Source organism: Amblyraja radiata, chromosome 1, assembly GCF_010909765.2.
Source record: "Amblyraja radiata isolate CabotCenter1 chromosome 1, sAmbRad1.1.pri, whole genome shotgun sequence".
In the NCBI taxonomy this organism is placed as follows: Eukaryota; Metazoa; Chordata; class Chondrichthyes; order Rajiformes; family Rajidae; genus Amblyraja; species Amblyraja radiata.
This window is the reverse complement of record NC_045956.1, coordinates 181,519,880-181,534,959: the sequence shown is the minus strand read 5'-3', so window position 1 is coordinate 181,534,959 and position 15,080 is coordinate 181,519,880. Positions and strand designations below refer to the sequence as shown.

Below are 15,080 nucleotides of genomic sequence, written 5' to 3'. Positions count from 1 at the left end.
GTATTTTGGTTTACTCCCACACTATTGAATGTAGCGGCTGGGCTTGTATACTCTGTAGTTTAGAAGGATGAGAGGACATCTTATTGAAACATGTAAGATTATTAAGGGTTTGGACACGCTAGAGGCAGGAAACATGTTCCCGATGTTGGGGGAGTACAGAACCAGGGGCCACAGTTTAAGAATAAGGAGTAAGCCATTTAGAACGGAGACGAGGAAACACTCTTTCACACAGAGAGTGGTGAGTCTGTGGAATTCTCTGCCTCAGAGGGCGGTGGAGGCCGGTTCTCTGGATCCTTTCAAGAGAGAGCTAGATAGGGCTCTTAAAGATAGCGGAGTCAGGGGATGTGGGGAGAAGGCAGGAACGGGGTACTGATTGGGGATGAAACTGGAGCACCCGGGGAAAACCCACGCAGGTCACTGGGTTAGGGAATTGAGAACCAGAGGACACAGGGGAGAGGGGGAAAATATTGAATAGGTATCTGAGGGGCAACTTTTTTACACAGAGGGTGGTGGGTGCATGGAACAAGCTGCCGGAGGAAGGACTATCGCGATGTCGAAGAAATATTTAGACAGGTACATGGATAGGACAGGTTGAGCGGGACATGGGTCAAGGTCTGAACGTACAAACTCCGTACAGACAGCACCCGTAGTCAGGATCGAGCCCGGGTCTCTGGCGCTGTGAGGCAGCAACTCTACCGCTGCACCACCATGCCGCCCCTGCAGATGGAGATTGCCTTTCCAATAGGTAGGCCGCAAGAAATTGGAGAGAGATGTCTCTCTCTTTCTCTCTCTCTCTCTCTGTCACACAGACCAGACTCCCTGCCTTCTACCAAATTCAGGTTCGATCCTGACCACGGGTGCTGTCTGTACGGAGTTTGCTCCTTTTTCCCTGTGACCGCGTGGGTTTACTCCAGGTGCCCCGGTTCCCTCCCACACTCCAAAGACGCGCAGGTTTGTAGGTTAACTGGCTTCGGTAAAGATTGTAAATTGTCCCTATTGTGTAGGGATAGAACTAGTGTATGGGGTGATTGCTGGTCGGCACGGACTCGATGGGCCAAAGGGCCTGTTTCAATAGACAATGGACAATAGGTGCAGGAGTAGGCCATTCGGCCCTTCGAGTCTAATAGTGTAAATAGATTTAGTTTAGTTTTGTTTAGAGAGAAATAAAGTATAGGCCTAGCTCCTCCCACACTCTACACTTCGAAGATGTACAGGTGTGTAGGTTAAATGGCTTCGGTACAAATGTAAATTGTCCCTAGTGTGTGTAGGATAGTGTTGATGTGCGGGGATCTTTGGTCGGCATGGACTCGGTGGGCAGAAGGGCCTGTTTCCGCGCTGGATCTCCAAATTAAAATAACGTAGACTAAACCTTGGTTGCCCAACTCAATACTTGGTGTGTTTTAGTTTTCTCGTTTTCGAGACACAGCGCGGAAACAGGCCCTTCGGCCCACCGAGTCCGCACCGACCCACGATCCCCGCACACTAACACTATCCTACACACACAAGCGACAGTTTTTACGTTTGCACCAAGCCAATTAACCTACTAACCTGTGTGACTATTGGAGTGTGGGAGGAAACCGGAGTACCCGGAGAAAACCCACGCAGGTCAAGGCGAGAACGTGCAAACTCCGTGCAGACAGCACCCGTAGTCAGGATGGAACCCGGGTCTCTGGCGCTGTGAGGCAGCAACTCTACTGCTGCGCCACCGTGCCGCTCTCAATCACACTCTGGTATGTTTTAAAGTTTTCTTTAACACCTACCTGTTTCTTCCCATGGTTTCATGATCCTTCACAACAATGTGGATCTCAGAACTTGGGTCCAGAGGAGTTCCTTTCAGGTCCCATTCAAAGCCCTGTGAGCAAAACATCACTGGAGTTAATCTGCCCAGCAACAGAAAGGCTGAAGTTCAAAGGTCAGAGAAAGGTCAGGAAAGGTTGTCCCCTAATTTGTTTTGGTCCCCTAATTTGAGGAAGGGCATTCTTGCTATTGAGGGAGTGCAGCTTTGGTCTCCCGGGATGGCGGGACTGTCATATGCTGAGAGAATGGAGCGGCTGGGCTTGTACACTCTGGAGTTTAGAAGGATGAGAGGGATTCTCATTGAAACATATAAGATTGTTAAGGGCTTGGACACACTAGAGGCAGGATACGTGTTCCCGATGTTGGGGAAGTCAAGAACCAGGGGCCACAGTTTAAGAATAAGGGGTAAGCCATTTAGAACGGAGATGAGGAAACACTTTTTCTCACAGAGAGTGGTGAGTCTGTGGAATTCCCTGCCTCAGAGGGTGGTGGAGGCCGGTTCTCTGGATACTTTCAAGAGAGAGCTAGATAGGGCTCTTAAGTGTTTTGAGGTCCAAACACTTGCACTGGTCCACTCGATCTCCCGGTTGCGAACCATTTTAATTCATTTTACGACTTCCACACTGACCTTTCTGTCCTGGGCCTCCTCCATTGCCATAGTGAGGCCCAGTGCAAACTGGAGAAACAGCACCTCATATATCCGCTGCCCCAGGTGTCAACTTCTCTACATCGGTGAGACCAAGCGCAGGCTTGGCGATCGCTTCGCCCAACACCTCCGCTCGGTTCGCGATAACCAACCTGATCTCCCGGTGGCTCAGCACTTCACCACCCCCTCCCATTCTGAAGCTGAACTTTCTGTCCTGGGCCTCCTCCATGGCCAGAGTGCGGCCCAGCGCAAACTGGGGGAGCTGCACCTCATATTTCGTTTGGATAGTTTACACCCCAGCGGTATGGACATTGACTTCTCCAATTTCAGGTAGTCCCTGCTTTCTCCCTCATTCCCCTCCCCTTCCCAGCTCTCCCACAGCCCACTGTCTCCGCCTCTTCTTGTGAAAAAGTGTTTCCTCATCTCCGTTCTAAATGGCTTACCCATTATTCTTAAACTGTGGCCCCTGGTTCTGGACTCCCCCAACATCGGGAACGTGTTTCCTACCTCTAGCATGTCCAAATCCTTAATAATCTTATATGTTTCAATAAGATCGCCTCTCATCCTTCTAAATTCCAGAGTGTACAAGCCCAGCCGCTCCATATGACAGTCCCGCCATCCCTGGAATTAACCTTGTAAACCTACGCTGCACTCCCTCAATAGCAAGAATGTCGTTCCTCAAAATAGAAGACCAAAACTGCACACAATACTCCAGGTGTGGTCTCACTAGGGCCTTGTACAACTGCAGAAGGACCTATTTTCCCCTATACTCAATTCCTCTTGTTATGAAGGCCAACATGCCATTAGCTTTCTTCACTGCCTGATCTTATAGAGGTGTATAAAATCATGAGAGGAATAATCGGGTAGACTCACAGTCTCGTGCCCAGAGTAGGGGAATAGATAATGGGTCTCGGTGGCGTAGGAATATGAGTGGTAACTTTTTCACCCAAAGGGTGGTGGGTGTATGGAGCGACCTGCCAGAGGAGGTAGCTGAGGCTGGGACCATCTCAATGCTTACAGAAGCAGTTAGACAGGTACATGGATAGGACAGGTTTGGAGGGATATGGACCAAATGCAGGCTGGCGGGACTAGTGTAGATCGGACATTGTTGGCCAGTGTGGGTGAGTTGGGCCAATGGGCCTGTTTCCACGCTGTATCACTCAAAGAGTATGGTCCTATCACAGTGGTTTATCGGTTTGAGCCATCGGGATAGCTTCAGTTGAACGTTGACAAACCTCTCACCTCGTTCCAGACGGGGTTCAAGTTGTTCTTGATCACTTTTGTCTTCTTCTTTACACCTGGAAAGGAGAGAGTTTGCATCGATCAGTAATACTGCAAAACACATAGAACATAGGACAGCACTGGAACAGGCCCTTCGGCCCACAATGTTCATGCTGAACATTATGCCAAGACAATCTTTTGGCTTAGTTCAGAGATACAGCCCAGAAGCAGGCCCTTCAGCCCATCGAGTCAGCACCGACCAGCGATCCCCGCACACTAACACAACCCTGCACACACCAGGGACAATTTACATTTATATCGAGCCAATTAACCGACAAACCTACACGTCTGGCTGGCTCGAAGGGCCGAATGGCCTGCTCCTGCCCCTATTGTCTATTTTTTTTTTTTTTTTTTTTTTTTTTTTAAATTTATAAAGCACTTTAAACAACTACAGTTGCCACAAAGTGCTGTACATGAGAACTCATGAACAAAAAGCTATTACAAACAATTAAAAACCATTAAAAACCGTAAAACGAAGGACTATAAAAAACACACTAAAAATTAAAAGACATTAAAAGCACTAAAAACAGGAGCAATGCCTCAGCCAGTGTCGAAAGCCAAAGAATAAAAATGTTTTTAGGGAGGATTTGAAGATGGACAGTGAGGGGGCCTGTCTGATGTGCAGCGGCAAGGTGTTCCAGAGTGCCGGAGCAGCAACAGAAAAGGCTCTATCCCCTCTGAGCTTCCGCTTAGACCTTGGTACCTCAAGGAGCAGCTGATCAGCTGACCTGAGGCACCGGGCAGGAGCATATAGGTGGAGCAGCTCAGAGAGGTAAGGCGGGGCGAGCCCATTCAACGATTTAAAAACAAATAAAATAATTTTGAAATGAACTCGAAAGTGCACTGGGAGCCAGTGTAGGGAGGCCAAAATTGGCGTAATGTGCTCCCTTGTCTGTTGTCTTTGGAGTGTGGGAGGAAACCGAAGATCTCGGAAAAAACGCCCACACAGGTCACGGGGAGAACGTACAAACTCCGTACAGACAGCACCCGTAGTCGGGATGGAACCCGGGTCTCCGGCGCTGTGAGGCTGTGAGGCAGCAACTCTACCGCTGTGCCACCGTGTCTCCCTCTCCTCACCCATATCCCTCCATTCCCTGTGCCTATCTGTCTCGTTAATGCCACTATTGCTTCTGATCTACGGACATGGACAACGTCTATCATGGGAAATGGGGAGAAGCAGGCACGGGTTATTGATTGGGGACGATCAGCCGTGATCACAATGAATGGCGGTGCTGGCTCGAAGGACCGATTGGACAATAGACAATAGGTGCAGAAGTTGGCCATTTGGCCCTTCGTGCCAGCACCACCATTCAATGTGATCAGGGCTGATCATCCCCAATCAGTACCCCGTTCCTGCCTTCTCCCCATATCCCCTGACTCCGCTATCTTTAAGAGCCCTATCTAGCTCTCTCTTGAAAGCATCCAGAGAACCGGCCTCCATCGCCCTCTGAGGCAGAGAATTCCACAGACTCACCACTCTCTGTGTGAGATAAAGTGTTTCCTCATCTCCGTTCTAAATGGCTTACCCCTTATTCTTAAACTGTGGCCCCTGGTTCAGGACTCCCCCAACATCGGGAACATGTTTCCTGCCTCTAGCGTGTCCAAACCCTTAACAATCTTATATGTTTCAATGAGATCCCCTCTCATCCTTCTAAACTCCAGAGTGTACAAGCCCAGCTGCCTCATTCTCTCAGGGTGACGATGCACAAGTGAGGCTACATGGAGGGTACAACAAGCTGTGACAGTGGCACACAGGCCCAGACAATGCAACACCCACTGCAACGCCCATTGCTGGATAATCCATGTACTACTGCAGACCTTGCACTGAACACTCCAATAGGGCAACGATGTGTACAGCAGTGGCGAGCCTAGAGCGTGAGGACACGGAAGACTCGGCTTGTACTCGCTAGAATTTAGAAGATTGAGGGGGGATCTTATAGAAACTTACAATATTCTTAAGGGGTTGGACAGGCTAGATGCAGGAAGATTGTCCCCGATGTTGGGGAAGTCCAGAACAAGGGGTCACAGTTTAAGGATAAGGGGGAAATCTTTTAGGACCGAGATGAGGAAAACATTTTTCACACAGAGAGTGGTGAATCTGTGGAATTATCTGCCACAGAAGGTAGTTGAGGCCAGTTCATTGGCTATATTTAAGAGGGAGTTAGATGTGGCCCTTGTGGCTAAAGGGATCAAGGAGTATGGAGAGAAGGCAGGTACAGGATACTGAGTTGGATGATCAGCCATGATCATATTGAATGGCGGTGCTGGCTCTAAGGGCCGAATGGCCTACTCCTGCACCTATTTTCTATGTTTCTATGTTTCTAAGAACAATGCCACTGTTAGGGCAGCATAGTGGCGCAGTGGTAGTTCTCCCCGTGACCTGCGTGGGTTTTCTCCGGGCGCTCCGGTTTTCTCCCACCCTCCAAAGACGTGCAGGTTTGTAGGTTAATTGGCTTTGGTAAGTTGTCCCCAGTGCGAAGGATAGAACTAGGGTGAGTGGGTAGACAAAAATGCTGGAAAAACTCAGCGGGTGAGGCAGCATCTGTGGAGAGAAGGAATAGGCGACGTTTTGGATCGAGACCCTTCTTCGGACATTCAGGTGATCATAGTTCAGAATGGACGCGGTGGGCCGAAGGGCCTGTTTCCCCGCTATATCTCTAACCTATAAACTAGTCCTTTGGACGACCTTTAATCCGACTTTATTAGACTTTATATTACATTAAACGTTACTCCCTTTATCCTGTATCTGTACACTGTGGACGGCTCGATTGTAATCATGTATTGTCTTCCCGCTGACTGGTTAGCACGCAACAAAAGCTTTTTACTGTACCTCGGTACACGTGACAATAAACTGAACTATTATGTCTACCTCCGACACCAACTCCAGCAGCACGTTCCAGACACCCATCTCTTTTATACTTTGCCCCTCTCAGCTTAAAGCTGCGCCCTCTAGTATTTGATTTTTCCACCCTAGGTAAAAGGTTCTGACTGTTTACCCTCTCTGTGCCTCTCATCATTGTATACACTTCTAGCAGGTCTGCCCTCAACTTCCAGCAGTCCAGCGAAAACAATCCAAACCCGTCCACCCTCTCCCTATACCTAATGGCCTATAATCCAAGGGAGACACAGAATGCTGGCGTAAAGAGCCATGAGCATGCGCCTGCATGCGGCGAGCGCGACCAAACCGGAAGCGGGGGCCGCGCGGAGGTCGAGTGAGTGACGTGAAGTTCGAGCGAAGGCGTACGCCGTTAGGACGCTGCGTACGGCGTCAAGACGATGCGCACGCCCGTCGAGGCGGTGCGTACGGCCTCAATGCGGCTGCGAACCGGCAGGCCGTTGCCACGCGGAATTTTTGAACACTGTCAGTTTTTCGGAGCCCCGGGCGATGTCGGGACCAGCTCCGCACAACTCCATACGGCTCCGGCGATCGAAGTGGGACCGGCCCCGCGAGGCCGTACGGGTCAAGCGACCACGACCACGACAGGCCCTTAACTCAGCGGGACAGGCAGCATGTCTGGAGGGAAGGAATGGGCGACGTTTCGGGTCGAGACCCTTCTTCAGACCAGTGTCAGGTGAAACAATAGACAATAGGTGCAGGAGTAGGCCATTCGGCCCTTTGAGCCAGCACCGCCATTCAATGTGATCATGGCTGATCATCCTCAATCAGTACCCCTTGAGTATCAAGCGCCTTGAGTATTAGAAAGGCGCTATATAAATCCCATCCATTATTATTATTATTACCCCGTTCCAGCACCTGCAGTTCCTTCATACACAGTTCTAGTTTGGTCTCTAAAATCAGTGAAGAAACATAGAAACATAGAAAGTAGGTGGGGGAGGAGGCCATTCGGCCCTTTCAGCCAGCACCACCATTCAATGTGATCATGGCTGATCATCCCCAATCAGTACACCGTTCCTGCCTTCTCCCCATATCCCTTGATTCTGTTAGCCCTAAGAGCTAAATCTAACTCTCTCTTGAATACACCTTGAATACATCATTACTCCCTGACTCTTAGACTCAATGCCCCGACCCATAATAGCAAGCACACTGTCCGCCGTCTTCACAACATTCAACCATTGACAACATACTCCATCATTTGGAAGGATCTACTCTGTTGCTCATAATCAACAAGAAAATTGATATCCCACATTAAATCACGGAACATAGAACAGCGCAGTGTCGGCACAAGGAACTGCAGGCGCTGGTTTACAAAAAAAGACACAAAGTGCTGGAGTAACTGAGCAAGCCAGGCAGCATTTATGTGGGACATAAACCGTATAAACTTCAAGATCCTCCTCCATGTTTACAAAGCCCTCAATGGGCTTGCCCCCACCTACATAAAAAGTCTTCTCACCCACCACTCCACCTCCAGGCCCCTCATATCGGCTGACTTGGGGCTGCGGAATATCCCGCGGTCTAGGCATAAGCTCAGGGGCGACCGTGCCTTTGTGGTTGCAGCCCCTAGACTGTGGAACAGCATCCCCCTTCCCATCAGAACTGCCCCCTCCATCGACTCCTTTAAGTGAAGACTAAAGACTTATCTATACTCCCAAGCCTTTCCTGACGTCCACTGAGTGAGGGCTACATGTATATATGTATGTAGCTTGTTTTGTTGTGCTATTCTTATAACAAGTGTAAAGCACTTTGGCCAACGAGAGTTGTTTTTTAAATGTGCTATATAAATAAATGTGACTTGACTTGACTTGGCATGGACAAGCGACGTTTCGTTCCATACACCCACCACCCTTTGTGTGAAAAAGTTCCCATTATATTGTTCCCCTACACCTCAAACCTGTGTCCTCCTGATCTCGATTCCCCTACTGCGGGAAGAGACTCCGTGCATCTACCCTGTCTAGTCCTCTTGTTAAATTATTTCCTGTTTCTTAATTCTACTTGAAAGGCTCTGCTGCCTGTTTATCTTCTGTTGAATTCTTTCTTAATGATTAAATATTTTCGTCCTTAGTCGCTGAAGTCACTCTCTCTCTCTCTCTCTCCGTCCCTCTCTTCCTCTCCCCCTCTTCGTCTCCCTATCCCTCTCTTCCCCTTCTCTCTCTCTCCCTCCCTCTCCCTCTCTCTCTCCCTTCCTCCCTCTCTCTCTCTCTCCCTCTGCCTTATTCAGCAGCATTTCTGCATTTTATAACCTAGTAATTTAAGACCCTATCCCAACTTGTAGCAGAAAGTCTTTGCTGATAATCATTCTTCAATGCAATATATTCAATAGGATTCTTCAATTATGATGACACAAGGAACTGCAGATTCTGGTTTCCAAAAAAAAAAGAACATGCTGGAGTATCTCAGGCAGTAGCTCAATTTTATGATCGTGGCATTTCTGAGGCCTTTGTTTAGCTCAGTTTAGTTTAGTTAATTGTCACGTGTACCGAGGTACAGTGAAAGGCTTTATGTTGCGTGCTAACCAGTCAGCGGAAAGACAACACATGATTACAATCGAGCCGTCCACAGTGTACAGATACAGGGTAAAGAGAATAGTTGGTCTTGGCGTCATGTTCAGCACAGACATTGTGGGCCGAAGGGCCTGTTCTCATGCTGGATCTCCCGGTTGCCAACCATTTTAACTCCCCTTCCCATTCCCACACTGAACTTTCTGACCCGGGCCTCCTCCACTGCCAGAGTGAGTCAATAGACAATAAACAAGAGGTGCAGGAGTAGGCCATTTGGCCCTTCGAGCCACACCGCCATTCAATGTGACCATGGCTGATCATCCCCAATCAGTACCCCGTTCCTGCCTTCTCCCCACATCATAGAAACATAGAAACATAGAAAATAGGTGCAGGAGTAGGCCATTCAGCCCTTCGAGCCAGCACCGCCATTCAATATGATCATGGCTGATCATCCAACTCAGTATCCTGTATCTGCCTTCTCTCCATACCCCCTGATCCCTTTAGCCACAAGGGCCACATCTAACTCCCTCTTAAATATAGCCAATGAACTGGCCTCAACCACCTTCTGTGGCAGAGAGTTCCACAGATTCACCACTCTCTGTGTGAAAAATGTTTTTCTCATCTCGGTCCTAAAAGACTTCCCCCTTATCCTTAAGCTGTGACCCATTGTCCTGGACTTCCCCAACATCGGGAACAATCTTCCTGCATCTAGCCTGTCCAACCCCTTAAGAATTTTGCACGTTTCTATAAGATCCCCCCTCAATCTTCTAAATTCTAGCGAGTACAAGCCGAGTCTCTCCAGTCTTTCTTCATATGAAAGTCCTGACATCCCAGGAATCCGTCTGGTGAACCTTCTCAGTACTCCCTCTATGGCAAGAATGTCTTTCCTCAGATTTGGAGACCAAAACTGTACGCAATACTCCAGGTGTGGTCTCACCAAGACCCTGTACAACTGCAGTAGAACCTCCCTGCTCCTATACTCAAATCCTTTTGCTATGAATGCTAACATACCATTCGCCTTCTTCACTGCCTGCTGCACCTGCATGCCTACTTTCAATGACTGGTGTAACATGACACCCAGGTCTCGTTGCATCTCCCCTTTTCCCCATTTAGATAATAGTCTACTTCCTGTTTTTGCCACCAAAGTGGATAACCTCACATTTATCCACATTATACTGCATCTGCCATGCATTTGCCCACTCACCCAGCCTATCCAAGTCAGCTTGCAGCCTCCTAGCATCCTCCTCACAGCTAACACTGCCCCCCAACTTTGTGTCATCCGCAAACTTGGAGATGTTGCATTCAATTCCCTCGTCCAGATCATTAATATATATCACCTGACTCCCCTATTTTTAAGAGACCACACGCAAACTGGAGGAACAGCACCTCATATTCCGCTTGGCGAACTTACAACGTAACATACCAAACAGTGAAATGCCTGGATTGAGTGGGCATGATGTTTCCACTGGTGGGAGAGTCTAGGACTAGAGGGCACAGCCTCAAAATTAAAAGACCTTCCTTCAGGAAGGAGATGAGGAGGAACTTCTTTAGTCAGAGGGTGGTGAATCTGTGGAATTCTTTGCCACAGACGGCTGTGGAGGCCAAGTCAGTGGATATTTTTAAGGCAGAGATAGATTTTTTTTTCTTTTATTTATATAGCACATTTTTAGTCAACTTGCATTGACCCCAAAGTGCTTCACATAATTACATCCACACACACAGGCAAAGGTGGGTGAAGTGTCTTGCCCAAGGACACAACGACAGTATGCACTCCAAGCAGGATTCGAACCAGCTACCTTCCGGTTGCCAGCCGAACACTTAGCCCATTGTGCCATCTGTCGTCCCATAGATAGATTTTTGATTAGTACAGGTGTCAGGGGTAATGGTGAGAAGGCAGGAGAATGGGATTGGGAGGGGGAGGGAGAGATAGATCAGCCAGGGTTGAATGGCGGAGTAGACGTGATGTGCCGAATGGCCTCATTCTGCTCCTATCACTTATGATCTTGTGAGCGTTGAATTCACTTCAGGTAACTAACCTTCAATCAGACCCATCCCAAGCTGAAACATATCAGACATGCTGCTTAAATGATGGGTTTGTGTGAAGAGATCTTATTTATGCCACACTCCCTATGTTTATATTTGTTTTGTGCACGTCGGGTTGATTGCATTAGTCGAAACAGGGCGGACCGTGTGAAGGTTGCAATCTCTGGAATCCCTGGAAGACTTTAATTCCGATACCGAGCGGCGCGGAGCCTGGAGAGATGCCATCACCAACAACAAAGAGGCCATCACAATAGACAATATACAATAGGTGCAGGAGTAGGCCATTCGGCCCTTCGAGCCAGCACCGCCATTCAATGTGATCATGGCCGATCATGCCCCAATCAGTACCCCGTTCCTGCCTTCTCCCCACATCCCCTGACTCCGCTATTTTTAAGAGCCCTATCTAGCTCTCCCTTGAAAGCATCCAGAGAAACTGCCTCCACCGCCCTCTGAGGCAGAGAATTCCACAGACTGACCACTCTCTGTGAGAAAAAGTGTTTCCTCGTCTCCGTTCTAAATGGCTTACCCCTTATTCTTAAACTGTGTGTGGCCCCTGGTTCTGGACTCCCCCAACATCGGGAACATGTTTCCTGCCTCCAGCGTGTCCAAACCCTTAACAATCTTATATGTTTCAATGAGATCACCTCTCATCCTTCTAAACTCCAGAGTATACAAGCCCAGCTGCTCCATTCTCTCAGCATATGACAGTCCCGCCATCCCGGGAATTAACCTTGTAAACCTATGCTGCACTGTTTCAATAGAAAGAATGTCCTTCCTCAAATTAGGGGACCAAAACTGCACACAATACTCCAGGTGTGGTCTCACTAGGGCCCTGTACAACTGCAGAAGGACCTCTTTGCTCCTATACTCAACCTCCTGTTATGAAGGCCAACAGGCCAAAACTGTACACAATACTGCAGGTGTGGTCTCACTAGGGCCCTGTACAACTGCAAAAGGACCTCTTTGCTCCTATATTCGATTCCTCTTGTTATAAAGGTAACACAGTGAAACCACTGGGTTTTGACCTCAATCGCGAGCAATGGCGAACCTCGAGCAGAATCCGCACCCTCCGCGCACGAAGAGCCCATCACGTGCATAAGTGGAGGTTGACAGACGGCCCTGCTTGTGACTGTGGACATCCAGACTAGATCCATCCCACACATCGTGAATGACTGCCCACTGAGGGGCATCAAAGCCATCCACCCAGTAACTGACGCTGTCCTGGCCTGGATGTCTACCCTTGATCTACAACTATAAGCTGTGCACGCCAGACACAAGAAAATTATGTTTATTTTTGTCTGCCGTGTTAATTATAGATTTCCCGTCCCTGCAGCACGATTTCAGGCTATCAACTTTCATTCCGATCTCTTCTCCTCCCAGAGTCAGATTTTGGGAGCAATGTCAAGTCAAGTCAGGTCAAGTTCGTTGTCATCTGTACAGTAAATATCACCAGCAACTCGTCCTGGTCTACCCGTAACGAAGTAACGGCCAAGAAAGCACAACAACGTCTCCAAGGTAGACACAGAGTGCTGGAGTAACTCAGTGGGTCAGGCAGCATCTGTGGAGAACATGATAGGTGACGTTTCACAGAGTGCTGGAGTAACTCAGTGGGTCAGGCAGCATCTGTGGAGAACATGGATAGGTGACGTTTCACAGAGTGCTGGAGTAACTCAGCGGGTCAGGCAGCATCTGTGGAGAACATGGATAGGTGATGTTTCACAGAGTGCTGGAGTAACTCAGCGGGCAGGCAGTATCTGTGGAGAACATGGATAGGTGATGTTTCACAGTGCTGGAGTAACTCAGCGGGTCAGGCAGCGTCTCTGAAGAGAAGGAATAGGCGATGTTTTGGATCGAGAACTTCAGATCTCAGCTTTGACCCGAAATGGCAACTATTTATTTTCTCCAGAGATACTGCCTGTCCCGCAGTATCTCTGAACTGGGTGACCAAAACTGCACACATCCGAACAAGATGACCGACCCATCTTAGTTGGTTCTTGATCTGGCAATTCCAACGACCCAATGTCTTGGTCGACTAAGCCTTGTGTGAAAAAATGTTGCCCACAGCAGCGCAACAGGCACCGACTCAGACAACACACACACACAAATGTAAATTATGCATGTGGCAGCTCAGTTCCAAAAGACAAAGAAAAGAAAAGGACACAAAAACAAGGCTTGAATAGTGCAATTTTACTTTTAGTTTAGGGATACAGCATGGAAACAGGCCCTTCGGCCCATCGGGTCCGCGCCGACCAGCGATCCCCGCACATTAACACCATCCTACACCCACTAGGGACAATTTTCACATTTATACCAAGCCGATTAACCTACAAACCTGCACGTCTTTGGAGTGTGGGAGGAAACCGACGATCTCGGAGAGAACCCACGCAGGTCCCGGGTAGAACGTGCAAACTCCGTACAGACAGCACCCGTAGTCAGGATCGAACCTGGGTCTCCGGCGCTGCATTCGCTGTAAGGCAGCAACTCTACCGCTGCGCCACCGTGACCACCCAGTATGATTCTTAGATGGGGCATGGACATGATGGGCCAAAGCGCCTGTTTCTGTAGTGTATGATCTTATGTGGTTGGAGATATTCGAGGAATGAAACAGAGCCTACAGGATGAAGGAATCAGTGTTGAATTTGAAGGGCGGCACGGTGGCGCAGCGGTAGAGTTGCTGCCTCACAGCGGCAGAGGCCTAGGTTTGATCCATGACTACGGGTGCTGGCTGTACAGAGTTTGTACGTTTTCCCCCGTGACCTGCGTGGGTTTTCTCCGGGTGCTCCTGGACACGTTAGAGGCAGGAAACATGTTCCCGATGCTGGGGGAGTCCAGAACCAGGGGCCACAGATTATGAATAAGGAGTAAGCCATTTAGAACGGAGATGAGGAAATACTTTTTCTCACAGAGAATGGTGAGTCTGTGGAATTCTCTGCCTCAGAGGGCGGTGGAGGCCAGTTCTCTGGATACTTTCAAGAGAGAGTTAGACAGGGCTCTTAAAAATAGCAGAGTCAGGGGATATGGGGAGAAGGCAGGAACGGGGTACTGATTGGGGATGATCAGCCATGATCACATTGAATGGCGGTGCTGGCTCGAAGGGCCGAATAGCCTACTCCTGCACCTATTGTCTATTGTCTATTGTCCAAAGACGTACAAGTTTGTACGTTAATTGGCTTCGGTAAACATTGGAAGTTGTCCCTAGTGTGTGTCGGATAGTGTTAGTGTGCGGGGGATCGCTGGCCGGTGCAGACTCGGTGGGCCGGAGGGCCTGTTTCCGCGCTGTGTCTCTGAAGACTAATGTCTAAAAAGAGACGACAGGAAGCAGGCAAGGCAGGAAAAGCGGCAGAGTGCAAGGAAGAGTGGGGACCACTCCCACGCTGATAAAAATAACACTGCTGGCCAACATTGGAAATTGGTTGGCAGCTGAGGTCAGAGGTCAACCTCATCAATACAATCAACTTCCTTGAAGATTGTGAGGATATTCAGATATGTCAGATAGGGTAGCACAGCGGTAGAGTTGCTGCCTCACAGCGCCAGAGACCCGAGTTCGATCCTGACTATGAGTACTGTCAGTGCAGAGTCTGTACGTTCTCACCGTGAGGCTGGGGCTATCGCATACATTAGAGAACAGCAACCTTGTACTGGGGCCAAGACCCATGTCTGTGAGCGGATGGCGGGCCACATCTATCGCCATAGTTAATAAATGGAGGTAATAATAATACATACTAACTAAATTAGTAATTAGTAATAATATTAATAATACATAAATTAGTAATAGAAAACATAGAAAATAGGTGCAGGAGTAGGCCATTCGGCCCTTCGAGCCTGCACCGCCATTCAATATGATCATGGCTGATCATCCAACTCAGTATCCTGTACCTGCCTTCTCTCCATACCCCCTGATCCCTGTAGCCACAAG

The 15,080-nt window shown here is 48.8% G+C and overlaps 1 protein-coding gene across 1 annotated transcript in view; it reads right to left on the bottom strand.

The window, feature by feature from the left end:
* LOC116987271 (dysferlin-like) overlaps positions 1–15,080 on the bottom strand; it is a 168,503-nt gene that overhangs the window by 115,167 nt on the left and 38,256 nt on the right. Inside the window, exons 2-3 of the mRNA XM_033043200.1 lie at positions 3,686–3,741; positions 1,761–1,852 (exon numbers count right to left, since the gene is read on the bottom strand). Coding sequence (XP_032899091.1) covers positions 1,761–1,852; positions 3,686–3,741 — 148 coding nt within the window. The remainder of the gene's footprint in view (positions 1–1,760; positions 1,853–3,685; positions 3,742–15,080) is intronic.